At 52.7% G+C, this 27,351-nt stretch overlaps 1 protein-coding gene across 1 annotated transcript in view; it reads left to right on the top strand.

Annotated features, from left to right (window-relative positions):
• The window catches only part of CTIF (cap binding complex dependent translation initiation factor), a 233,404-nt gene that overhangs the window by 129,303 nt on the left and 76,750 nt on the right, over positions 1-27,351 (top strand). Inside the window, exons 8-9 of the mRNA XM_040984982.1 lie at positions 19,352-19,829; positions 22,875-23,174. Of these exons, the coding sequence (XP_040840916.1) occupies positions 19,352-19,829; positions 22,875-23,174 (778 nt within the window). The remainder of the gene's footprint in view (positions 1-19,351; positions 19,830-22,874; positions 23,175-27,351) is intronic.

Genomic DNA, 27,351 nt, shown 5'->3' on the forward strand with positions numbered 1-27,351 from the left:
ATGAGATTACACAAGATCCAGCCTTTTTCTCTCTCTCCCCCTACTCACTCTGACATTCTGCAGAAAGACCCATGTTGCCAGGAAATGAAGCCTCCGGCCAACAGCCTATGAAGGATTCAGGGCTGCCAACAGACACAGCAGTGGTCTTGGAAGTGGACTTTCCAGTTCCAGCTAAACCAGGCCTACAGGCATTGGCTATCCTGGCGTGAGACCCAACCTTCAAAAATCTGCCCATATGGGCCAGGCGCGTTAGCCCAGCAGCTAAAGTCCTTGCCTTGCATGCGCCGGGATCCCATATGGGCACTGGTTCATGTTGTGGCAGGCCCACTTCCCATCCAGCTCCTTGCTGATGGCCTGGCAAGAACAGTAGAAGATAGCCCAAGTTCTTGGGCCCCTGCCCCTATGTGGGATACCTGGGTGAAGCCCCCTGACTCCTGGCTTCAGCCTGACTCAGCCTGGCTATTGGGACCACTTGGGGAATGAACCAGACAGATCTCTCTGTCTTTGAATAAAACATTTTTTAAAGGAAGGCCTGGTGTGATAGCCTAGTGGCTAAAGTCCTCACTTTGCATGTGCCAGGATCTCACATGTTCTGGCTGCTGCACTTCCCATCCAGTTCCCTGCTTGTGGCCTGAGAAGGCAGTCGAGGAAGGCCCAAAGCTTTGGGACCCTGCACTCATGTGGGAGACCTGGAAGAAGCTCCTGGTTCCTGGCTTCAGATCAGCTCAACTCCGGCTATTGCAGCTACTTGGGGAGTGAATCATCGGACAGAAGATCGTCCTGTCTCTACTCTTCTCTGTATATCTTCCCAATAAAAATAAATAAAATCTTTTTGAAAAAGTGGTTGGGGGCCTGGCGGCCTGGCCTAGCAGCTAAAGGCCTTGCCTTGAACGTGCTGGGATCCCATATGGGCGCCAGTTCTAATCCCGGTAGCTCCACTTTCCATCCAGCTCCCTGCTTGTGGCCTGGGGAAGCAGTAGAGAATGGCCCAAAGCCTTGGGACTCTGCACCCGTGTGGGAGACCCGGAATAAATTCCTGGCTCCTGGCTTTAGATCAGTGCAGCACCGGCCATTGCAGTCACTTGAGGAGTGAATCATCGGACGGAAGATCTTCCTCTCTGTCTCTCCTCCTCTCTGTATATCTGACTTTGTAATAAAAATAAATGAAAGTTTAAAAAAAAAAAAAACTAGTTGAGAGCTATATGCTGCTAAACCATTGCCCAGAACTACAGGCCCACTGTAGTCCAGCAGGACCCCCAAGAACTGTGTGGCCTCCCTCAGGTCCATTGGGGGCGCCACTGAGAGTGGAGTATAAGGCTCAATTGTGGATGATTGATGCAGAGAAAGGCTCTGGAACTGGGGGAGGGTCCTGGGGGTGCAGAAGCCCCTGTTCTGCCTAACTCCCCACAGTCTGCTCACTAGTGTGATTTCAGGGACACCCTCGTGCCTCCACACATTTGTGCAGAAAGCGCGTGCACAAAGCATGCGCCAGCAGTGTCTCGTGGCAGGACACCCTTCCAAGCTCAGGGCCCTGGCAAGGGCATGATTTGTTTCTGTAAAGTAAATTGGTGTGCCTTGTCCTTGGTTCTTCAGACATTTTCTTCTTCTAAGATTTCACTTATTTTTACTGGAAAGGCAAATTTACATAGAAAGGGAAAGAGAAAGATCTTCCATTCACTGGTTTACCCCCGAGCTGATATGAAGCTAGCAGCTAGGAGTTTCTTCCAAGTCTCACACTTGGGAGCAGGATCCCAGGGCCTTGGGCCATCCTCTACTGCTTTCCCAGGCCACAAGCAGGGAGCTGGATGGGAATTGAAGCAGCCCATATGGGATTCAGGCATGTGCAAGGTGAGGATTTAGCCACTAAGCCATCACACCAGGCCCAGTTCTTAAGACTCCTCGCAGGAGCTAAACATAGGACATGGCTGGTGATTCCTTTGTCATCAGGTTAGGACCAGATGGGACTGGCACTACCTCCATGGTCCCTCTCTGTTCCTGCAGTGGGAATGAGTGAAGCCACTGCCTGCCAGCCATCTGCCACGTTAGGTGTTCCACTGGGCTAATGGCCGACAGGCCTGTCCCACATCTTGCAGACTGTGCAGGCCCCCAGAGCTCTGCTGCAACTGCTTAGTGCAGCCACTGTGAGGCAGAAGCACCTGTAGAATGGCCCCATGATTGCATAAGGGCCACAGTGTTCCAATAAAGCTTTATTCACATAGACATGTCGTGCCTGTCCCTGCATGAGCGCTCATGGATCCTCCTCAACCGCTACAGAGAGTGAGACATCTGTTCGCACCTTACAGGGAGAGGTAGGGAATCCATGATGCAGCCATGGGGATCACCTGTCACCGTGCTCGCAGGCTTTGGGCCTGCGTGCTCAGAGCTGTTATTCCCTGGTATAGCAGTGTTCTGCTGTCCTTGGGGAGTGTCCTGGTATGGGGATTGCAGAAGGCCTGGCTGCACCTAACCATCCATGATCCCTGGTTGCTGCAGGCATTTGGAGCGAGCCAGTTGTAGGAGATCTATGACTCAGTCTCTCTCTCTCTCTCTCTCTCTCTCTGCCTTTCAAATGAAAAAAAATAAAATAGTCAGAAAATAGTCAGAGTCCTTGAGAGTAGCACACCACTGTCTAGTGGTAGAAAGGAGGTGAAAATGTAGCAGACACATCCCACTGAGCATTTTTGTTGTGCATGCATGTATTCATGTGTGTCTGCCTAGCCACCCGATGCTTCAGTGTTGCTGTCATTGGATGAATGTTAGACAGTGTGCTGGCACCAGCTGCTATGGCCATCCTGACACCAGGTGATAGCCTTTGCTAGACTACTGCCGTGTGTGTGTGTATTGCATTGTTGGCTGACATGTACATTGTGAAAGATGCATGTTTACATTTGTGGTGTGCATGCGCATGTGTGGGGAGGTATGTTTACATGTATCCACATGCATTTGTGTGTGTACATTTCTGATGTATATGTGTCTGTTCAATCAGACCTGGGGCTTTGGAAAAAAGAAAGGATTCTGAGGTTAGGGGTAACCTAGAGGCCACCCAGCAGGTGTAAAACTGGATCTGTATCCTCAGTGGTGCTGGGCAAGGAGCAGAGAAAGAGCGTTCTGGGGTAGCAAAGGTCCTGGGCAGGTTGCTGCCTAGCGTGATGGTCAGGGATAGTATGCAGTTTGGGATGACCTCAGGAGACACTGCTGAGGGCCAGTGAAGCCACTGTGCCAAGCTCTCACAGTGCATGTGTTGGTACCTCGCCAGCAGATATAGAGCTGCATGGTGGCCAGAGGACGGCAGGTGCAGAAGCCCATGACTGCAAGGCCTGTGACACGTGAAGGAGGCAGAGGAGGGGAGTTTGTGTTGGAGAGGTGACGCTGGAAGCTGGAAGCAGCGAGGAGGGAGGGAGGGGTAGGAGTGAGGACAGAGCAGCTGAACCAAGAGTGCATCTCCTAAGTGTCCAACAGGCCCCAAAGTTTTGTCTCAGTCCTCAGGATGGGGTTTCCAGGGGGGATAGGTGCTCCCAGGGCCAGTGTTTGTGGAGGGAAGAGCGGGTGGCCTCCAGGGAGGGCTAGGCTGGTGTGATCCGTGTGTCACAGGAAGAGGGGTGGGAGGAGTCAGAAAGGGTTCACCAGGGTGGTCCGATGGTTCTGGTGGCGGCGTTCCTGGGAACAGCTGCCACGCAGCATTTTCCTTAGCTGCTCTGTGGCAGCGGCCCATCCTTCCCGGATCATTATGGAAACCTGCAATTAGCGAGCCACCGCTGGCGGGAACGCATAGCCCTCCTAGTCTGCCTTCCAACACACACCAAGTCAAGAGCCGGTCAGGCAGAGGGGGGGCAGGGGGTACTCCTTTCCCACACCCCTTCCCACTGGCATCAGGAGAGTGAAGAGGGTCAGAGGGGCACCCATAGCTGTCCTTGCTCTACAGCCAGCCCACCTGCTATTCTCAGCCTACTTGGGGCCCTCTCAACCCCCCAACCCCAGCCTCCTCTGGCTGCACCAGAGGAAGCCAGGGCTGTGGCTGGACGCCTGGGGAGCACTTGGGGCAGGAATGTGTGGGGCACGGGGGAGTGGGAGGCGCCTCCTGGCCGCCACTTTGGGATGGCCAGAGTCCCGCGCTTTCCTGTTCTGCCAACAGTTTCCTTTGGGACGTATTTGCTTCCTGGCCTCTTGTCTTTCCGAGTGGGAGTTGTGGTGGGAGATGTGGGAGAGAAGGGAAAACAGATAGAGTGGAGGTGCCTCTCCTTGCACAGAAAACGAAAACCACCCTCGTGGGTCAGGAAGTTCCCAGAACTGCCCCCACTGTGACCATCAGATGCCCCCTAGCCCCAGACAGTGGGGCTAGGTACTGGTACTCCTCTGGTAGGAGGAGTACCTAGGGCCTCATCCCCGGGTTAGGGGCAGGGGTTGCATCCCTCTGCCTGCAATAGTCACCTTTGGGTAACCGTGAACTGCCTAGAAATGCTTGGCTCAACTTGCTGCACCTTCCTATCCTGCTTTGCTTGCTCACAGTCCCATGTCCATAACCAGCCTGGGGCTCCATAACACTCAGCTGCCCCAACCCATCCCCTGTTACACACCACACACACACACACACACACACACACACACACACACACACACACACATGTGCAAGGAAACCAAGGGTGATCTCTGAGGCCCTCCTCCTGTGGCTGGGTTAGGATGGAGTCAGGTCACCCTCCATGCCACTCCTTTGTGCTCCGTAACGTCCACTTCAAGACCCAGGAGATGCTTGTGCTGCTGGCTTTACAACCACTTCCCTCTCCAAGGGAGAGGCTGGGCTGCTCTGTAACCTGTGCTGGCTCTGGCTCCTGTCTTAGGGTCGTGTAGAATGAGGGAGTTCTTGTTGTTCAGAACACGAAGAAGCCATGAAAAAAAACCCAATGATCCATTCTCTTATCAACTGCTTGCACTTGGAAGTATGGAGACAGTTTGCTCCTGACCTCGAGTGGAGTTCTTGCTAAACAGCATAGTTAAACCACCTTGGCAGAGACAAGAAATAAATTGACATAGCCCAGAACACTTCCAGCAGGCCCACCTGTTGTAGTTAATAAGTTCTTTTTGAACTTGTAGTTTTACTTGTATTTTTATTGTATTTTTAATTGAAAGGCCATAATTGCAAGGGAGAAGCCAGGCCAGAAGCAGGAGTTTCATCCAGATCCCTTTTGTGGGTGGCAGGGTCCCATGCCCTTGGGCCATAATCTATTGCCTTCACAGGTACATTAGCAGGGAGCTGGATGGGAAGCAGAGGAGACAGGATTGGAACTGAGTTGCCTGTGTCACTGGTGATGGCTGAACCTACCACATCTGTATTTGACGAATCTTACAGAACACACATGTGTTTAAGTGCCCCAGAGAGTATGTGTGTTGCCAGAATATTCACTCTTGAAAGTAAGAACTATTTTATTCAACTTTCAGAGAGGTTAATAGCATGACCAGGGTCATACAGCAAGTCAAAGGTGAGAAGCAGGGTGTGCATTCTGATGGGGTACCCCAGGATCTTTGTCAGGGCAGCTCTGTGCTTCCTCTCTCGGCAGCCAGACCTTCTCCTGGAGCCCAGCCTTACAGCTCGGCGAGGGCTATGAACCGAGCCAGAACCGACATTCCTGCCCTTCCCTGACATCAGCTTCCAGAGTTCTCCCTGGCTGGCCCCACCCTGACTTGCTAGAACTTCTTCCTGTGCCGTCCCCCCACCCCCGGATCATGTACCGGTATCTCCTGCAGCCAGCCCCATCCCTGCTGGGCCAACCTTTCTCCCTCCAGGAATTGCACCCAGGCCATGAGGCACCCAGCCTGCAGGCTTGACAGGCTGTTGTTGTGTACACATGGCACTTGAACACAGGGTTTTTGCATCGCTGGATCAGCACGTCCTTGGCTATCAGGTCCATGCCCTTAGCCTGCCTTGGTGGTCACCTGTCTTATTCCTTGTGTCTTCAGAGGCAGACTTCTGCTCCCTGCATCTCTCCCTGCTCCGTGATCAGCTTCTTGGTGCAGCCAAAGCCAGGCCATTCATTACAAAAATTCTGGGTGGGTTGTAGATATATTTTCCATTGTCTTATTTGCCATCGGCCTTTCCCTGATGCCAAGTCCGGAAGTAGAGCATCCATGATTCACTGTGTGGACTCTCTCTAACTTCTTCCTTCTGCGCTGTGTGACCTGAGGCAAGTTGTCTGCCTTCTCTGTGCCTGTGGGCCGAGCTATAAAACAAGGCTAGCAGTGGCTCCATCTGCCCCTTTCCCAGAGCTGCAATGAATGGCTAAACCAATATGTTCCTAGGTCAGTGCCTTAAATGCAGAGCATGCCACATGGGTGCTCCATTATCCTGGTGATGGATCTTATTATGGTCAGAGACCTAGTGCCCATTGGCACACAGCTGGCAGCCACAGGTTGGAATGAAGCCAGCAGTGAGCTTCTGGTGCCTGATGCCTGGCTATGGGTCCCCAGGAGCCTAATGTGGTCAGAATGAAAGGAGAAAGAGCCATCCAAACAGCCCCATCATCCTCCCCCTCACCCTCTGCCAATGACCAAGCTACAGACCTGCCTTAGCGTCCCACCTGAGAAAAACAAGGCCCCCAGTATATACTGAGAGCTTCCCCCCAACTCCACCCCCACCCACCACTGGGGCCAGCCCCAACACAGGATGGTCTTTCCAGGGACAGCAAATGAATGTGGCTGGGACCTGGCCCAGGGCTTCCCAAGGCCCTCCTCCTGTACCTCTGAGCCTCCTCACTTACTCTACCCCTCACCCTTCCCCTAAGCTCAGAGCTGCTGCCTGGGCTCGGGGCCCACAACAAATACCCAGAGTGTAATTTCTAGACAGACATGGAGGAGCTGTCCCCTGCCTGCTTCCTGGGCTAACCAGGGGGATGTGGGCAGACAGAGCATTCCCAGACCCCAGGCCCTGAGAGCAGGTGACAGCACCTGCTGGAGGCCTGGCTCGTCACTGCTCCTGTGTCCTGTGAGGTGACAACAAGTGGTAGCTGCAGAAGCCACTCATCAGTACCAGCTCTTTGCCAGCACCTGGCCAAGGCCTGCCTCAAGGAACCTCACAGTGGATATTTTCCCATTTCCCAAGTGGGGAGACTAAGGTGTGGGGCACAAGAGCCTCGCCCCCGAGACACGCAGCTGGGAAGTGACCCAAGCCAGCTCTAGGGTAAGGCTCTCATCACCCGGCCAGAGATGCCTTCTCACCAAAAGAACCACAATATGTGAGCCCTGCCCTTGATGTCCACTGAGCCCCTGGGCCCAACAGACAGCAGGAGGCGCGCCTAGGCCTCGACTTACAGCCCCTTCAACCTCAGCCACTCCATGAGCCATTCTGTTTTGACCACTGCGCGCTTTTTAGCTATTTCCATTTGTGCACAGATATCCTCACCCCTAAGGAACAGTCATTTAAAGTCAGACTGTGTTCAAGGACAAGGGACAAGCAGGCTGGCTCCCTGGGGACACATTCAGCGTATGTGCCTTGGGGGCAGGGGGCTCTGCCTGCCCCCACAGGGTCCCTCTGTCAAACCAGAATTTTCCAGAGAGCTGCCAATCTCGGCATCAGGGTGACCCAAAGACCTCTGCTCATGGGGAATCTGGCATTGCTTCCGAAACACACTCTGCTTCTCCCCTTTGCCAAATCCTACTCAGTTGTTAAAACCTTAGAATTTTGGCAGCATTCCAGACTCAGAAAAGTTTGCAAGAACTGCACAAAGAATTCCCATCTACCCTTTCACCTGTCGGGTGGTTGGGCAGACATGATGGCCAACATTCCAGAACACTCTAGGGTCCTCAATTAGACACCAGACAGGAGGATGATGAAAACACACCAGATGATTTCTGGTTTTTTCTTTTTTTTTTTTTTAAGTCTTTCTCCTCCTCCTTCTTCTTTTTTTTCTTTTTAAAGCACTGTCAAACTCAGTTCTTGTTATTTCACTTCTTTTTACACTTCCATAAGTCAAACTTTAGCTTACAGTTTTGGTGGGTGACTTGGGCGCAAACCACAGTATTATTTTGAGATGTCTTTGCTTTCATAACTTATTTACAATCAGTGAGAGAGAACGCATCACATGATAAATGTGGCAAGGTTAAATTCTACCTTTAAGCACTAATGCTGTTAAAGAGTCTTCCACGTGTTCCTCACATCTGTATTTGACATACAATAATTTCATTATCTTATGCTGCCCAATATATCAGAATATGTCCTGGGTTCCTAAGGGAGAATGCAAGATAATTTATTGCAAAGAAACATTTTTTCAATCTAAAAGAGGCTCTACTGAGGCAGTCAATAAAACTCCCTTGGTTTCTACAAGTGTAAGAATAAGAAAAATGAACATTTGTCCTTCGCCCTATCCAACAAGTACCTCTGGGGCCCAGCCTGGGGAACAGCGGCTTGGTTTGGGGTGTATGGCTCTGTGAGCATTAATCCAAAGTGGGTTATAGGTACATGTGTATAGGTACATGAATGAGTGCTGATGCACAGGGTCCCACATGCCCTGGGGCTCTGCCCATGGAGGTGCAGTGAGTTGTGTTCAGTGCTGGCAGCGCCAACCCTGTGGCAAGGGGATTCTGCAGCTGCATCTGCTGCCAGGGGATGCAGGACCCTCCTGGGCTGGTTCTGTTGTCTTTCATTTGATCTGCTCTGTGCACAAGGAGTTAAGGTTTGCCGCCAACCCTTGGTGGAGTCTGGCATTTCTTCTAGAATGCCCTCTCCGCCTTTCCCCCTTATAACCCAATTCAGTTCATTCTTTCAAACTTCAGATATGGACAGCATTCAGGACTTAGAAAAGTTGCAAGAATTGTGCAAAGAATTCCCCATGCACCCTTTGCCCAGATTGCCCAAATATCAACATTTTGTCCTTGCTCCCAAGTTTTTTTTTTTTTTTCCCTAACCAACTCGTCTAGAGAGTGGGCTGACAACAGGGCGCCCTTTTATTGCTAAACACTCCACAGTGTGTTTCTTTAAACAAAGACATTTTTTCCATAACCACAACACAGTGATGGAAATCAGAATGCAGAGACACACCCAGCGCAGTAATCTGATCTATCCTCTCCAGGGACCATAGATCAGGGGGTGCAATTATTGTAGTCATCAGACCTCTGCAGCGTCTTTTAACCCGGGCCAGTTCTCAAGTATGTCAGAAGGCTGCCTTTTTCACCCCCTGAAATGACTAGTTCATGTTGTTGAAGGTCTCTGGGTTGGAGTGAGACTCAAGCTGTCAGTCCCGCAGTGGGGGTGTGTGTGCTGTCAGGAGGTACGCACTGTCCTTTGATCTTAAGTGGAGAAGGTGGGCTTGTATTCCCTGGTTAATTAAGATGGTGTCTGCCAAATGTTTCCACAGCAAAGTTACAAGTTCTCACTTTGTACCTTGTGGGGAGGTTGTTTGAGATGGTGCCAAGGTTCTCCTTGCCCTCAAACTTTTCCTTGCTGGCCTCCATGGATGATCCTTACCTGATACAATTAGGATGACACTTGCCAAGTGATTTGCTTTTTGAAAGAACGATTTTATTTATTTAAAAAGTAGGGTGATAAGGAACAAGAGAGAGATCTTCCATCCACTGGTTCACTCTCCAAATGACAACAATGGCTGAGATTAAACCAGCCTAGGGCCAAGAGTTTAGGACTCGATCAGGGTCTCCCATGTAGGTGCAGCAACCCAAGGACTTGCGCCATCTTCGGCTGCATTCCCAAATACATTAGCAGGGAGCTGGATCAGGACTTACATGGGCACTCCCATGCGAAATGCCAGTGTTACAGGCAGTGGCTTAGCCTCCTGCACCACAATGCCAGCTCTGCCAAATGATTTTCTGATTCCATCATTCCTTCTAAATGTATCAGTGGGTTATCTGCCATAAGGGAGAATCCTTGGTCCATTATAAACCCATTGCTCTAAACCTCACGGCCCAGCACTTGTTACCTGTGTGAATATTCCAGAATACATTTGCTGAGTCCTGGGCCACTGGGTGTTTTGTGGAAAGGCCTCCAGTACCTGGCTGCAAGCCCCTGAAGTCTCAGAAGGTTCTGGCCCACCAAGCCATCTCCTGGGAAACTGTGGCCAAAGATGATGGGCCCGAGGGCAGGCTCCTCCCAGCTAGTTTCATCTTGGACTACTCTAATTCCCACCTTCAAGCCCTGGCTGGAACACATAGCCTGTGGGAGGCCCTGCTCGGCTGCCTGCACTTTACACAAGATGAAACAAGCAAGCCCATAGTAATGACATCATTGTTGTCAGAGGCCATCCCAGAAGGTGGCCTGGATGGGATGGCTAAGGGAACAGGGCAACCAGACAGAGTCTCCCATCTTGGTGCTGCTGTGTCTGTCATGACCTCTGCTTCTCCTGGGGCCTTTCCCAGAGCCCCCCCAGGGCTGGCCAAGCAGCCTGGATTACACTCCCAGACTGAAGTACCTGGGCAAGACTTGACCTTCTTGGCTCCAGGCCTGCCTCTTTCCCAATCCCTACCAAAAACATTGACACTTGCCTGCCCCTGGGGAGACCCCCAGGACCCAGGTTGTCCCTATCCTGTACCTTGTCCCTTAAGGGCACTCATGAGCTCCAGGTCAAAGCCCGTTCATCAGTGACCCTAAGAGGTCCCAGACCCCTCCTTTCTTTCTTCACCTCTCAACTTCCATGAGAGTCTCCACTCCCATGATCTCTTGGGCGCTCAGTGCCTGCACACACAACAGCTACAATGGAGTAAATGTCAAGTCTCACTCCCTGACCCCTGACCTGTAACTCTGGGGGAGCTATAGCTCCTTTGTAGAACTCTCTTCCCCTCTGACCTGTCCTTATCCCCACCTCTGTTATGCAGGTGTCTCTGCTTTTCTCCCTGTGTCTGGGATATCTTTCCCTGCTCTGTGGACCCATCCATTAGCCCACATCCTACAGGAAGCCTTCCCAGACCTCAACCTCAGAACTCATCAGAACCCAAGTCTTGTGCTGTTGCTTATTACTATTACTATGATGGTGATGATTATTATTAAGTAGACGTATCAACTTTGACACTGTATCCCTGAGTGAAGGGCAGCATTATGATGCAGCAGCTTAAGCTACCACTTGTGACCACTGACATGCCATTTTGAAGTGCTTGTTCAAGGCCTGGCTGCTCCATTTCTGATCCATCTCCAAGACAGTAAGTCCAGTGTTGCTTACTAGTTCCCAGGACACCTGTGCTGCTCACGGATCTCCTCCTGGCTTACCTTCACTCCAGGCATGAGAATGGAGACGACACTGGTGAGCCCCAGGAATGCAGGGATGTGGGCTGATGGAGATGGAGCCTGGCTTCCCAGGAAGGCTGGAATGAGGATGGACTAGGCTCCTCCAAGCATCAGCCCACCTCATCCTCAACTGTGTGTGTGTCACTGTCAGGAGGGATGGGACAGCTTGTCTCAGACTGCCCAACTGGACTGGGCAGAGACAGGACAGGAACCTGGGAGTGTCTGTCACTGCAGCCAGGCTAGGACCCCGTGGAGGGCTTCTGGGATGGGTGCTGATTGCAGAAGGGGCAAGGAGAACTGCCGTGTGGTCAGGAATCCCTGCTGTGTAGCTATTGGCTACCTCCAGTAACAGGAAACTCACTGTGTTCCCTGGCAGCCCCCTGCATTGGTCCAGCTCAGGCCACATCTCCAGGCCTTCTTCCCTCATGGGCCACTTCTTGTCACCAGCTTTTCTCAGGGAGGCTCTGAGACTGTCACCCCTGGGACTTGAGCCAGCATGGCCACTTTTGTTCTGCTGGGAAAGCCCACACATTGTTAGGACACGCAAGCACTCAGGGAGCACCTATGCTCACTGCTGGAAAACTCAAAAAAACCCTCTGAGCTGGCTTCTCTGTTTGCCCCCATGGGAAGAGACAAAGCTGCCAAGACCCAAAGAGGTTAAGAAGTTTGTCCAGAGTCACCCAGCCATATGTACTGGGCCAGGATTCGAGCCCATCATTTGAAGTCCTCTCTGCAGCTCAGGGTAAGCCTGGATCTGCCCACAGGCTGCCGGGAAGGTCCATAGGCCAACCTGGAAGTGGCAGGGCTGGACAGCTGGGTAGAGCAGAACAATGTGACCTTCCTCAGGGCAAGCCACCATCTCTACCCCTGACATCAAAGTCACAGATGCCTCAGACCCACAAAAGATTCTTGGAGTAGCTGCTTCACCTGGGGACAAAATAAACTTTGTATCCTTAATGTTTTTCCAGGTCTCCAGGCAGCAGTGGCAACTTAGAGCAGCCCTAGAGGAGCCCTAGAGGCTCTGATCTTCCCATTCTGGAGGCAGGAATACTGAGGCACAGCGTATGGGACCATTAGCCAAAACTAAGCGGGAACCATGCTGGGCAAGGGAGGCAGGTGGAGGCCTCAGCTGCTATCAGTGGCCCACAGCTCCCTGCTCCTGCAATGGCTCCAAGAAAGCCATTTTCCTCCACCTCTGCTGCCCAGGGTGATGGCAGGTGGCAGGTTCTGCAGCTCATCTCCTTCCCGCCCACCCCACCAACAGGGCAGCCATGAAAGCAGGGCCCAGCCACTGAGCCAGCAGACAGGCTGAGGGGAGGATTGGTCCCAGCAGCCACTGGGACCCGAGGGCCACATATGGCTTCTGCTGGTTTCCCCAAACATGGCGGAACCAGGGCTGGCATCCAACCTCCCCAACCCCCATACCTCACCCCCAGATCCCTGCAGGTCATTCCCCATCCCCCTAGGTTCCACCCGGCCTCGTGCTTTGCTTCTGCACATTGTGGCCCTGCTACTGCTGCCGCCACTTTGAGAACACAGGACAGCCCCCCACCCCGGTTCCCTCCTCATCCTCCACATTTGGATCTCTGTGGGGAGTAACATGGGGGAGTAGGTGACCATGGGCCCTCAGGACCTCGGAACAGGCCCCAAAATCTTGATGAAAAAAAAAAATTTAAAAACCCACTGTGGTTGAGGAGCCCCATGCATCCTGAGGCCAAACTCCCTAAGCTCAGAGCTAGTGTCAGCCTCTTGCAAGCTGTGTGGCTTTGGGCAAGTGAGTTGCCTTTTCTGTGCTTTTCTGCCCCGTCAATAGGAGAGCTGGACACATGGGGTATGTTTCCTGTCTGTCACACTGCATCCCTGTGATCTCACTCCCACTCTGGATGAGGCCCACCTCACAGGTGTGCAGTCTGTCCAAAGGCCCGGGGCTCCGAAACCATCTCCCCTTGATTGCCTCAGAGGCCTCTGTCATTTTGAGAACGGGGTCCTGCCTTCATTTTGTTCAAGGTTCCCACACATGATGTGGCTGCTCCTGCAGCCAGGCCTGCAGCATATGACAAGGTCTCATGTTACTGGAGCTGGGGCTGGTACATCAAGCTTCATGCCTCAGTGGGCCCTGTCCAAGTAAGTTCCAGGAGTGCAGTGCCCTGGGCCCTGATGGGGAGGGAATCTAACTCTTGCCAGGCCCCCAGGCAACATGTGCAGAAGATTCTGTCTCCTCTGAAGGAAATGATGCTGGCAGGAAGGACACACAGACAGGTTGGGGGCAGAGGCTGATATGAGGTATGAGCAGGCTATGGAGAGATGGGAGTGGGAGCCAAGCAGTTGGGGCATGGACTCCTGTGCACATCTGGGCCTGGAAGGCCAGGTAGAGTGAGGGGACAGCCAGAAGCTCCTCAGGGACAGCCTGACAGCTTTGGTCACACACACACAACATCCCTCTCAGGAGTCCTGTGGCCTTAGCTGGACCCAGTGACACATCTGATGAATCTCCAACCTCCTTCATTCATGCATTCATCCCTTGGACCTGTAGCCGGCAGCTGTTGTTTCTTCACCTGCAGGATGCAGAGGTTCAGCCAGGCCCGTCCATTCCCCCTCTGGGCCATTCCTTTAACCAGGGCCCTGTCTGGTATCCCAGCTGCTGATCCATACAATGAAACTTGGAACTTCTACAAACGTCTGCCTGGACTAGCAGAGACCTCCATCTAGAATGGTTTCCTATCCAGCCTGGACAGAAAAGGAGCTGCATTCTGTGGTGGAGGGGAAGAGCCTAGAGCTTGGCTGACTGTCATGATGAGAGGGTTTCTCGTGCCTGCTGTCCTTCTCCTCTGGAGAAAGAACTTGAGGCATGGAGGGTGAGCTGGGAAGTGCCTGGGGTGATGCTGCCCTGACAGCAGTAAGGACAGTAGTGCTGGTGATGACCTGGTGGTTCTAGAACCATTCAGCTTCTGGGCTCTGCAGTAATGCACCCTGGCTCTCTAGGGGCCCTGAGGACGCAGACAAGTGACCATGACATGCAGTCCCACAGCATTCCAGATGGACATGGCGATCAGTGCTGGTTCAGGCTGTGCCACCAACTTGGTGGGCAACTGGAGCACAACCCAGCACTCTCTTGAGCTGTGATTTTCTCCTCCACCAAAGTGTCATTGTTGTCACTCGTGCAGTCCTCACAGCCCTCCCCCAACTCTGGAGGTAGGCAGGGGCACGGGGGAGGGCCAGTGGCTGGCTCAGTTGGGAAGAAGCACCAAGAGGTGAAGTTACTCAGGGCAGGTGAAACTGAGTGTGCATGTCCCAGACAGCCCCAGCAAGCAGTGTCCTGCAGCGCCAGCTGTCACCCAGCACTGCCTGGAGCAGGTGCTCAGCTGATATGGGCTCCTGTGCCCTGGTCCCTGTGTTCATAGACAAGTGTCATGAACGCTCCTGATTGACTCCTGCAAGCAGGACTAAGGTCTCCCAGCTATGTTCCTTGGTAGCTACCCCACTGTGCTACACACCGTGACCAGCATGGGACTACCTGGGTGTCCAGATCCCCAGCCCAGGCAACCCCCAAGCAGCAAAGAAGCCCTGGGCTTTGGGGCCTCTTCCCTCAACTTTTTTTTTTTTTTGAAGATTCATTTATCTTTAATTGGAAAGGCATGTTTACAAAGAGAAGGAGAGATAATGACCTTCCATGTGTTAGTTTATTCCCCCAAATGACCACAACAGTCAGAGCTAACACAATTTAAAGCCAGGAGCTTCTCCCAAGTCTCCATACAGATATAGGGTCCCAAGGACTTGGACCATCTCCACTGCTTTCCCAGGCCACAGGCAGGGAGCTGGACTGGAAGTGGAGCAGCTGGGCCGCAAACCAGTTTCCTTATGGAATCCCAGTGCTTGCAAGGGGAGGATTAGCCAATTGAGCCATTGCACCAGGCCCTCCCTTTAGCTCCTGGTTTGTTCCCCGCCACCAGAGCAGGGAGGCAGGACCCCCTGTAGGATGAGGAGTGGTGGCCAGGAGTGGAAGTGCACAGTTTGGTCACAGAGCTATCACTTTGCCTGGAGGTAAGATACAGGCTTGGACACCACAAGCCAGTCTCAGAACCGCCTTGGCAGACTTGTAGGTAATCTGAGAAAGTGGTGCCAACAGGAGAACCATTGTCAAGCAGCAACCCTCAGTACACCTAGTCAGGAATGATTGTGAAATAAAAAGCAAACAGAGGGACGTTTGTCTCCATGTGTACCACTGTTATAATCATTCTTTGAAAGAAAGTTCAAAGTTACTCTTACTGTGCCTACCACTCAAAGGACAGCTGCGGTCTTCTAATAACTTAGGTAAAAAAGGAGAGAACTGTCTTGTAGTAAAACAAGAATAAACCAAATGAATGATAGGAAAAGCATAAACTAACCATTCCCTTCCTCAAGCAAACACACAAAACAAAACAGCAGTCCTTCCTTATAGCCAGTCATCTGAACGGAACAGGAATCTTGGCCACCCAGGCTTCCCTGGGATGGGTTGAGAGTAGAGAGAGGAGGGTACCATGCACACTCAAAGGAGGTTCAGAGGCTGTCTGCTGTGCCACTCGACCTCACTCAACCTGCCTTGGCGTACCTGTGAAATGGGTACAGGTGTCTGTTCTGCATACACTCAGCAGTTAGTCTCACTCAGAGCTGAGCAAGGCCTCGTGCTGAGGGGAGGAAAGAGGAGAGAATGAGGTGGGGAGAGGTGTGGTATGCATGGCCTCCATGCTGTCTGTGCCCACCTCCCTTCCCAGGCTTACCCAGCTGACCCCATCTGCCATGCATCACTGTAAGCCCACTATCCAACCAGGAGGGTACTCCGGAGGGCAGCCTCCCAGTTTCTGCATGAACACAGAGGAGCTGCACCTACCAGAGTGAGCTTCCACCAATGCCCAATGGCCCGGCCTGCGCATACTCACCACCATCTTATTGAGATGGCCGGCTCCATGCCCAATGAACTCCAGGTCTTCCTAAGTTTCCAGAAACAATGAACTAAAGTACAGCAAAATCTCCAAATTTCTCCCTGGAGCCCTTGACCTCCCAGCCATGTGGCAATGACTTCCTTCCCCCTCCAGGAGGACTTGTGGCCATTTTTCTCTTGGGAAGGGAGTGATGCTGAGCAAAGAGAGGGAAACCCCACACAAGGCCAGTGGAGAGCCAGAAGCATCCACACAGATGCTGGGAAGGGCGTCGGGGGCCTTCCTTGAGCCAGAGCTAGAGGCGCCACAGAAATTCTAAATAAGTATGACACAAGTTGTATGAATCAGGCGTTATCTGCCAGGGAATTTCCAAGGTTCTTCCTTTATGGGCTGAAAAAAAAATTAAATAAATAAATAACTCACACTCAAAGAACAAAGAGAGTGAAAGGGGTAAGGGCTAATTAGTTGCAAGTCATTGAAGAATTAAAGGCAAGAGGATTCCCCAGAACTATCAACCATGTGGCACCTCAAGTAGTTTTCTGCGAGCCATGGGAGTTACTCCTACTGGTGGGGGTTGTTTATGTCTAAGTCCCTGAGTCCCCTGCATCCATGTAAGAGACCCAGAAGAAGCTCCTGGCTCCTGGCTTCTGCCTAGTTTCTCCATAGCTGTTGCAGTCATTTGGGAAGTGAATCAGCAAATGGAAGATCTGTCTCTCCTTCTTTCCCTGTAACTTTACCTTTCAAATAAGTTTTAATAAAATATTTAAAAGAACTCAGAAACATCCCTGGCACAAAGAGGAAGCCCCTAAGGGCTAAGGAGGCAGAGAACTTTGGATAGCAGCTACTCTACCACAGCCCCATGCCTACCCACCACCTCAGGGAAGGTAGAGTGAGGGACCACCTTAATCTGCCAGTGATGAGACACTGAAGCCCTTGTGTTGTGGACGCTCCAAGGGAAGCCTAGTATGCCAACTCCACCCATTCAAAACACATCCGTTCCACCTGCCTCCCCGTATCCGTGCTGGGAGACATCAGGGAAAGCACTGTAGAGTCAGGACTTTGGCCAGGGCCCAGAGTGACAAGTGTACTACCCAGGGGTGTCAGTGAATGCTGGGTGAGCGGGCTCTGATGAGGAGCCTGCCTCAGTACCATTTATCTCACTAGAAACCAGAAATGGAAAAACGACACTCACCAACCCTGAGGTGGCAGGTGCAGCAGGCTTACCTGAAAGCTGTTGTAAAAGTGCTTCACAGAACCAAGATAAATTGGTCTTGCAAGGAAATCGAAGAGGAAAGAATAGGATGGAAATGTGGGAGTCAAAGGCTCCCTTGGTGGTGGGGAGGAACGAAGAAGCTGGAATCAGAAGATAATGGGGGCCTGGCATGGTGGCGCAGTAGTTAGGGTCCTTGCCTTGCATGCCTGGGATCCCATATGGGCGCCGGTTCTGGTCCCGGTGGCCCCTCTTCCCGTCCAGCTCCCTGCTTGTGGCCTGGGAAAGTAGTCGAGGATGGCCCGGGGCTTTGGGGCCCTGCACCCGCGCGGGAGACCCGGAAGAGGCTCCTGGCTTCGGATCGGCATAGCATCCATCGGCTGTTGCGCTCACTTGGGGAGTGAATCATCGGACAGAAGATCTTCCTCTCTGTCTCTCCTCTGTGTGTATCCGCCTTTCCAATAAAAAAAAAAAAAAGAAGATAATGGGACAGAAATTGCTCAGTCGGAGTAAGAGAAAGGGAAAATAGATGAACTTGTTGTGGCCCAAGCTTAGAGCTCTGTGGTCTGTGAGAGAAAAGACTTGCAAGATTTAATTCCCAACTCTCAGCTCTGATCCAGTCCAGCCCTGGCCACTGCAGGCATCTAGGGAGTAAACCAGCAGAGAGAAGCTCTCTGTCTCTCCCCTGAAATTAAAAAAAAAAATTCAATTTAAATAATAATAAAATCACAAATCAAAAGAAGAAAATTCTTCACCTTGTCTCCCAGAGGTAACCACAGTTAACATTTTAGTGTGTATCTGTCCAAATTTTTCAATGCATATAAATATCTACCTTGAAAAAAAAATGACACCATATGGGGACCTGGCACCATGATGTAGTATGCTAAACTTCTGCCTGCAATGCCAGCATCCCATATGGGTACCGATTTGAGTCCCAGCTATTCCGCTTTCCACAGGCTCCCTGCTTGTGGCCTGGGGAAGCAACAGAGGATGGCCTAACACCTTGGGACCATGCAGCCTGTACCTGCATGGGAGACCCAGAAGAAGCTTCTGGCTGCTGGCTTCAGATCAGCTCGGTTCTGACCATTGAAGCAGCCATTTTGAGAATGAACCAGCAAATGGAAGATCTCTCATTCTCTCTGTTACTCGCCTTTAAAATATAATATGTAATATATATATCCATACATATATGTTTTTATGTATACCATATATATAACGTGTGTGTGTGTGTACACTTCCAGGACCAAGAGAACACTCTTTTATCACATCTTTAATTACCCAGCATTCAGTTTTACTGCAATTAATATCTTTATGCCTAAATTCTTGCTAACCTCCTTAATGGGTTGGGTACCACAGGTAAAGTTGTGAGCTCCAGTGGTTTGTATGTTCACAGAGGTGGGCGTGGGGCCCCCACTCAGTTCCACCTGCGCAGGTCCTATCTCAAAATTAGTCAGGAACTGAGACACCAAAAATCAAGGCTCCAGCCTACGAGTTTTGCTTCTGTTGGCAGATTTGGTTAGCAGATTTAGGCTGCCCTTGCCTTGGCGCAGAAAGCAAACAAAAGCAGGTGTAAAACGGCTTGTGCAAAAAAAAAAAAAATTATAGTGAGTCATGAACAGGACAGCTCTGGTCTGCACCTGAACACAGGCATGGAGTGTCTGGGAAGGACCGATCCCTGTAGCAGGTGCTTCCCAAGGGTAACATGAGCAGCTGGGACAGGGAAAGAGCACTTGTTGCATACTCTGTTGGAGGTTTACAGTTTTGCTCCCTGTGTGTGCATGTGTGTGCACATGTGTCTGTGAGAGTACATGGCATGCACGTGCTAATAAACAGCTAAAGCACTGCTTCTAGGTGAAGGAGTCCCCAAACTGCTTACCTTGGCAAGGACATCTGCAGTAGAGTTGGGCACCAAGTATGCACAAGTATGCACAAAGGACACACAAGAGGACAAGGCTGATCTGTCCACCCCCCTGCCAGTGACCCCTATCTGTCTTTCTCCTTGTGTTACAGACGGCAGCAGAGGCCACCCGGTGCGAACAAACCCCAGCAACATGGTGAGCACCAGCCGGGCAGCACCAAACACAACAGGGATCACCAGAAATCCTACCAGGGGGGCTCGGCACCCCACGCGTCAGGGAGGCCCACGCACCACGGCTACAGCCAGAACCGGCGCTGGCATCACAACAACTCCAAGCACTCACCAGGAGACAAGGGGGAAGCAGGCACCCACCGCAATGCCAAAGACACCATGGCCCTGGAGAACCCCAGACTCGAGGACAGCCCGGGAGATGCAGAGCTTCCCCCCGGCCCGGATGGCCCCAGCCCAGCGGCCCCTGGTGGGCTGCCTGCGCAGCAGCCAGGGACACCAGAGGTGGAAAGCAAGCGGAAAGACAGTACTGTCCCTGAGCGCGTTGGGGAGCGGCCCAGAGTCAACCTGCTCCAGTCTTCCAAAGACAGGCTGCGGCGCAGGCTGAAGGAAAAGGCACCGGTAATTGCCTTTTTATTATTTCACTGCATCAGAGAGGTAGGCGCAGATGTGCATATATGCTTCTAAAACATTCTGTGCTCCTCACCTTCTGGTCTAGGGTAGACCTTTGGTTCTGGGGCTCAACCTGAGAGAGGATGGAAGGAAGAGGCCCAGGCCTGGGTGTGATGGGAGGGAGATGGGGAGCAGTTTCCAAGGTCAGAGGCTGGACTGTTGGTGCTCTAAGGTAGGGGCTAGGAAATCAGCAGGACACTGCCCTTCCCCAAGGTAAGTGTCGCCCAAGCTGTGATCCCTGCCAGATGACCAGTGCAGGTGAATTGGACATGGCAGGCAATGGAGCTGCAGCCCACCATCCCTACTTTCATCTCCCATAGCCAGCACATAAGGGGGCTGCTTTTGCAACATCACATAGCTGTATGGCCCGAAGCTAGGCTACAACTGTCCTGGCCCTGGGCTGGATCCTGGCCTCTAGAGCTTTGGGAGATGTTCCTAGGCTGCAGAAAAGGGATAGGCTCTTGTCACTGGCAGCCTTCAGTTTGATACTCACCACACAGGTGAGGTCACACAGGAGAGAAGCTCACCTGCCTGTAGCCATGTACACAGCAGGCATAGCCCATGGGGTCTTCCTGCCTGTGGCTTCTGCCCAGCTGCCTGCTCTGCTCTGGGATTTTCCTACAGCCCCCTCTGGCCCACAACCCAGGCAAGGGAAGGCAGGGAAGCCTTTCTCCCCATCAGCTGAAGCTGACAGCACCCCACATGGTCTGCACCCAAAATCCTCTGTGCCAGCACTATGAGGTCCTGCAGGAAACCCTCCCTATCACCCAAATGTGGGAAGATCTTCCTTCATGAGGATCAAGATGGGGCAGAAGCAACAGCCAGGATCTTAAGTAGCCTGGCAACCTTGGATAAGTCATCTGGCCTCTCTGAGCCCTAGTTTTCTCCTCTATAAAATGGACGAATGTCACACAGACAGGCTGTGCAAATGAGGTTGAACAAGGTATATGAAGATCCTCTCGTGTGCAAGGGGCTGGAACACAAAAGGCAGATCAGTGCCCCTTAAGTTTCCTTAAGGATTTCCCTCAGGTGGCACCTTTAGGTCTTTCGGATCAGAGAGACATGGTTTAGGCTCAGGATGGGTTATCCGCTAGCTGCTCCATTCCCCCCACCAAAAAAAAAAAAAAAAAAAAAAAAAGATGTGTAGAGATTGGTGCTATGACATTGTGACCTGGCGAGTAAGGCCACTGCCTGTGGAGTCAGCATCCCATATGGGCACCAGTTCGGGTTCCAGCTGCTCTACTTCTGATATAACTCCATGCTTATGTGCCTGTGAAAGCAGAGAATGGCCCAAGTGCTTTTGCCCCAAACCCATGTGGGAGACCCAGGAGAAGCACCTGGGACCTGGAGAAGCAGGCTTGGGAACTGTCCAACTCCAGCTATTAAAGCCATTTGGGGAGTGAACCAGCGGATGGAAGATCCTTGTCTGTCTGTTTCTCCTTAATTCTGCTTTCTATATAAATAAATAAATCTAAACAAATAAATAAAAATAAAATAAAAGAGGGGGAAGGCATGGGTAAACTCTGAGACTAGATAAATACCAGTCCTCAAAAGTTACTCCCTCAAAAGAGAGTAACTTCCATTGGTCCTTTAGTGAAACAGGCAAAGGAATAGGTGTCTCTGGGAGTGGGGAGTTGTGTCTAGTTGACCCCACGCCATGGGGCTCTGGCCGGGTACCAAGAGGATGAATTCCAGGGCCTCAAGGAAGAAAACCCCCGTTTCAACCCTTTGGACTTGCTGTATTAGCCAGCTTGTCTTTGCCTCGGCTGAAATGCTAACTGATAGAGGAAACCATAGTCCCCTGTGACTCTGCTGTCTGGTGGAGGTGGGAGGAAGTGGAAGCATTCCCATTGCAGACCAGGGAGCAGAGAACAGCTAAGTCCCCACGTGGACTGTATCACCTGTCTTCCTGCAAGAACTTCTGAGAGCAGGCCCCAGTCATGTGGACACCCCTGGGCCTGCTTCCTCCCCATCAGGGTTGGGCCAAAGCTCAACTTCATTCCTTAACTGTTGAACATGAACTGTTGGGACTCAAGCCTTCAGTCACAGCCTGCTGGGAGACCAATTGTCCTTGGAGCCCATCAACGCCCCCCCAGATGCCAGGACTTAAAGAAAGTTCTGGGTCTTCTCCCATAAGCTCATTCCTTGTGAGGAAATTGAGACACAGAGAGGGAGAATGCTTGCCCAGAGCCACACAGGTGGGGGCCAAGAGAAGGACCCAGAGCAACCCTGGTTAACAACAAGTGATGTGTGGCCCTAACCCTGCCCATCCCCATGGATCTCATCCCCCACACTGGCCGGTCACGTTCTTGGATACCTGTCCATTGTGTTGGAGTAGACACTCTCAGACTGTCAGAGGTCCCTGGCCTGATCCCAGTCACAAGGAAACCTGAGGCTGTAGGGTTCAACTGTTAGAAATGTTCCTCCTTGGAGCACCAGCCATCACAGGGGCACCCTGGAGGGTTGCATGCTGGGTGTAAGAGGCTGGTACAGCCCCCACAGGATGCAGAGAATGTCCATGTAGAGAATACAGCCATCCTTGGCATTGGGGGCTGAGGACACGAAGGACAGGTGCTGCTCCCCTGGCCACCTCATACCACCACAGTAACATCCTGCTTGCCTTCCTGGCCTCATCTTCCTACCCTTGTTTTCTCTCTGGCCCTGTTTCTTATGTGTGAGCTTATTTCATCTTTATAAGCCCTATTAAATCACTTCCAGAATGATCCATTTTATGGACACATGGGCAAACAGGACTAATGCCAAAGAATATCTTGGGTGGGAGCTAGACCCCTCCAGAATTATCTGCCCCTGGGGTGCCACAGGGGTCAGGAAAAGTCAGCCAGGAACCTTGGGGCAAGTCAGCATCCCCAGAAAGAGCAAGACCTCAGGCCTGGGAAGGTAGGATCAAGTCCTTCCCCCCACCTTGGGGGTAGGGGGAGCCGGTGAAGCCTTGGCCCCCAATTGGACACTCTACCTCTTTGTCCCTCCCTCCAGGACGAAGTTACGGTAGAGACGCCCTGCCCTCAGCCAAACAAGATGGACAAATTGATGGAGATCCTTAACAGCATGCGCAACAACAGTTGTGACGTGGACGCCAAGCTCACGTCCTTCATGGAGGAGGCCCAGAACTCAGCCAACTCGGAGGAGATGCTAGGAGAGATCGTGCGGACCATCTACCAGAAGGCCGTGTCCGATCGCAGCTTCGCCTTCACAGCCGCCAAGCTCTGCGACAAGATGGCACTCTTCATGGTGGAAGGGACCAAGTTCCGGAGCCTGCTCCTCAACATGCTACAGGTGACCGAGCACCTCCAAACTGGGAGGGGTGAGGGAGGGACTGGGGATGGGGTACCATCACAGAGGGATGTGACTGTGAGGCTAGCCATAGCTGGAACCAGCCCCCAGTTTCCCTTTTTCCACCTGATTAATTATAGAAAAGGGGAGGGCAGTGAGGGTGCAGGGCTCAGCAGCCGACATTGTGTGTGTATGTACTAGAGAGAGAGCTCCATGGTAACTGTGGACCAATATAATTTTATAGAGGTCTTTGAGTCAAGCAGTCTTTCCTTCTTTCTATTTTCACACAAAGGGGGTTGGCCCTTAGTCTGAATCTGGCTCCAAGCTTTTGACCTCGCGGTGTCTGAGCCACCATGAACTTGCTGTGGACTTTCCTTCTCCTCCTTTCCCCCGCCCTCTTCCTCCTGGCTCAGCCCCCCGGGTCTTGGTGTCTGTGCAGATGGTTGTAGCTGACACTGAGCTGGGTCTGAGCAAAGCCACAGAGCGGGGGCTGGGGCAGTCTACCACAACACAGAGGTCCTGGTCGATTTCAGCTGCCTTGCCCCTACTTGCTGCTCCCTCTGTATCCCTTCACTCCTAGCGCCCTAGGCAGCCCCTGCCTGCCCCCTCCTCTCTGGAACTCCTCAGCAAGCAGTGTTTTGATGTGTTGTATATGGGCAGCAGGTGTTGCTGCATGCTCTTGGACTGAGTCCAGAACTCCCTTGTCTCCCAAATACCTATTCTTCTGCTATGGGTGGCAATAGGTGAACTGACAACCACTGGGAGAGGTGGCAGTAGCACGCTGTGGCTTCTGTAGGCCCTGGGACTGTCTGGGCTGGGGACAGCCTACTCTCCTCCTATATATTCTGTTAAGACTTGTTCACACACAGATTGGGTTGCCAGCTGGGTTCCAGGGGAGTGGTAGAGGCAGGATGACAAAGCTGGCAGCGGCCCCCACCCTGAGGTCTGTGGGATCCAGAGTAAGTGTATGGCAAATCATCTGAATTGTCACCTGAACAGTGGCTCCCTGTATAGTGACGCTTGGAAGACAGGTGTCACCGAGGGCTTGTGGTGGTCCTCAGCTCACCCACCTGGTTCCTGGTTCTTTCCAAAGAATAGAAGGAGGTCGCCACGGCCCCTTTGCAGCCACCAGCCCGCTCCTCCTCCTCCTTCATATGAGCCCCCACACACTGCAACTCAAGCCTGCCTGGCAACTGGAGCTGCCTCCCTCTGGCTCCAGACCCTGATCGGGTTCCCATTCCTGGATCGCACACACTCCCCTGGTGACGAATTCCCGCATTACCTGAGGGATTTGCACGTCGGACGTGCTCCTGGCGGGCCGGAATGTCCTAGGAGTGTGGACAGTGACGGGCGGGGCAGAGGCCCAGCCACCGCATTGCTCTAAGCATGGGGGAGTCAGGGACAGCCCTGGCCTGTATCCTTGCTTGGCTTCAAGATTTCACTTCATCAGGGCCCAGGATGGGAGTGGGGATAGAGCAAGAATTTTAGATCACAGCTACCAGTCCTGGTTGGTGGACAGACTTTGGGGTTGGGAACAGCCTGGAAGGTCAGAATGCTATGGGGACTTTAAGCAGCCTCACTCATGGGTACCCCACCAGCCCCGAAGCATACTGGCTCAGGAAAGGTGCCGGGCCGGTGGACTGGGTTGGACTGAGTCACACCCCTGCCATGTGTCCCAACAGATAAGTTCCCCACAGGATCTGCGTACCGAGAGCCATTGCGTGGCCAATACCAGAGTAGGAGAAAGCACTAGAGTGAAAGCTGGAAAACAGAAGCTCAGGCCCAATTCCATCTCTGCCTTCAGCTGGTGCAAGACCTCTGCCAGTCCTCTCCCAGCAAAGGGACATGAACAACCCTGTATGAGTTACTTCCATTCTCACACTCCCCAGATGTATAAAATAGGCCTGGGTTCAACCTAGGCTAAGGAGGATAGGTCCCCAACAACTGGTCTGGCATGAGGAATTTGGGCTTTGGGGCAAGTCCCAGAGATCTAGCCTTATGGACAACATCTTATACCACTGGGGCAGAGAAGATCTGGGCTGGCCCTGTACCTCTCACCACACCATAAGGCAGAACCTGCTGCTGTTCTCGTCCCCCTCACACCCCCCCCCCCACACACACACCTCTGGGGAGGACAAATTTGCCCTGTCCCAGTCTGGATCACACTTCCCCTGCATCCCTGAACAGCCACCCCTTTGCCAGGGCAAGATGTTCTCCCGTGCCCCAGGAGGCGCGCTGTGATCCCCCCTCAGCGCCCCAGCCTCCTCCTGTCCAGCACCTGTCACTCTAGCCACAAACATTTAGTTGTCCAGCCAGCATCCACTGAGTATCCACTGTGTGCACAGGAAACAGACACAGCTTTGTCCTTCGGGGATTGGCAGCGAGGAGGGAATGGAACGTCAGTCTCTGACCACATGAACGCAGAGTGACAAACTGGGATGGCGCCTGCTGTCACCGTCCTCCCCCGCCAACTCCCACTCCACTGGGTGCTGCAAGGGCAGGAGCCCCTCTGTTTGGTGTCACTATAATCTAGTGTCTGCATAGTGCCTGGTACCACAGGGTCCTCAGGAATCTCAGATGGAAGGTGCTAGAAGCCATGCTATGCGCCTGGGGACAGCTGCAAGGGAGCCCCTAGAGGCACACAGGGCTCCATTCTCAGGTCCCAGATGGCTTTGACCCTCATCCCACCCCCAATGGCAGAAGGAGGTCCTTCACCAGGAGGGAGTGGTACATGCAGTCCCTGTAGACTGTCGCTCACTCACTTCACTGCTCACCCCAGCTTCCCTGTCAGCTGAGAGAAAGGGAGGAAGGCCTGGAGGGTATAGCCAGATGTCTCCTTCTAGGCTCCCATCCTCAGCTCAGTCCCTGTGGAGGCTGTGAGAGTATAGCCCAGCTCTGCTGCTACAAGGCTATTCCCACGCCCTGCAGATGCCCAGAGCAGGGCTCCCAGGCCTGCTCCAGGTCCCACTGGTCTTTCCTGCAGCCAAGTAGGCAGCAGGCTGGAGTACCACTCTCAAGACCATCTGCCTCATGGCCACCCCCCACCCAAAACCAGGGGGTCCAAGAGAAGACCACAGTGGACAGACCCAGCCAGCTGCATTCCCTCGCTGCACCACAGGGATCCTTGGTCGCCAGCTTCCATTTTCTGGTCAGCATCTTGTGTATCTCTTCCTGGTGGATGGGCCTGGGCCCTCCCTTGCCTTCTGAAGCTCCATCCACTTCCCTACCCCTCCACTCAAGGCCCGCCACATCCACCCCAGTCCCTGAGTCCCCAGTCAGCCCCTGATTCAGTTTGGCAGCCTCAGAGATGCCCCTCAGGTGGCCAGGTTTGGCTGCTGCCTACACAACCCATGTCCTGAGACATAGTTTAGCGATGCTGGCTGCATGGGTTCCCAGGTGTGAAGTGTCCAGGAGCAAGCTGCCAGCAGCTGTCTTTGGACGGTGCCATCCCTGACCAATGCTCTTGCTGCTCGGCCTTTGTGGTGGCTGCTGGCTGTGGGAGGGCAGAGGAGACTCTTCGATGTGCCTTCTCCCCCCTCCTCCCTATTTAAGCAGAGGACCTGGAGCTACCTGCCAAACTGGGGCCCCCAGGGGATGAGAAGCAGGGTGGAGGAGGTCATAAGTCTCTTTAGGCCTGTCCAAAAGGCTCAAGGAGCCCAGAGTCACCATTCTTATGAGCCAGAACGGGGGGGGGGGGGGGGTGGGGGGGGGGGGGGAGATAGGGACCCTTCCGATTCCCCTATTCCAGTCTCCGATTCTTATCTCCAAACTGGCTGCTGCTTTTTCTTTCCTTCTTTTTTCTTTTTCTTTTTGCCTTAGGTATGGCCTTTTCTTACCCATCTCCTTGCTTATCTAAATTTCTCTTTATCAGATGGTGGTTCCTAAGCTGAGCATATAGCCTTCACTTAGGGACCAATGCCTTCAGTCTAGGAGGGGCTAGGCTCCCAGGGGCTGCGGGAGTGGCCGATGACCGTGACACACTGCCCAAGGAAGAAGATGAGTTGGTAGCACAGGTAGTCTGTCATTAGTGTGGGTGCAGGTGTCCAGAAGGACCAGTCCTGGGGATTTCACACTTCAGACACCAGCTTGTCTTAGTCTACAGCATGGAGAGTCTGTGAACATAGTGGGGCAATGGGGGGTCCTCCCCTTAGGGTGACAGAATCCGATTCTCCAGGCACAG

The sequence above is a fragment of the Ochotona curzoniae genome, unplaced genomic scaffold, assembly GCF_017591425.1.
Source record: "Ochotona curzoniae isolate NIBS_2020 unplaced genomic scaffold, NIBS_Ocur_1.0 contig_43, whole genome shotgun sequence".
In the NCBI taxonomy this organism is placed as follows: Eukaryota; Metazoa; Chordata; class Mammalia; order Lagomorpha; family Ochotonidae; genus Ochotona; species Ochotona curzoniae.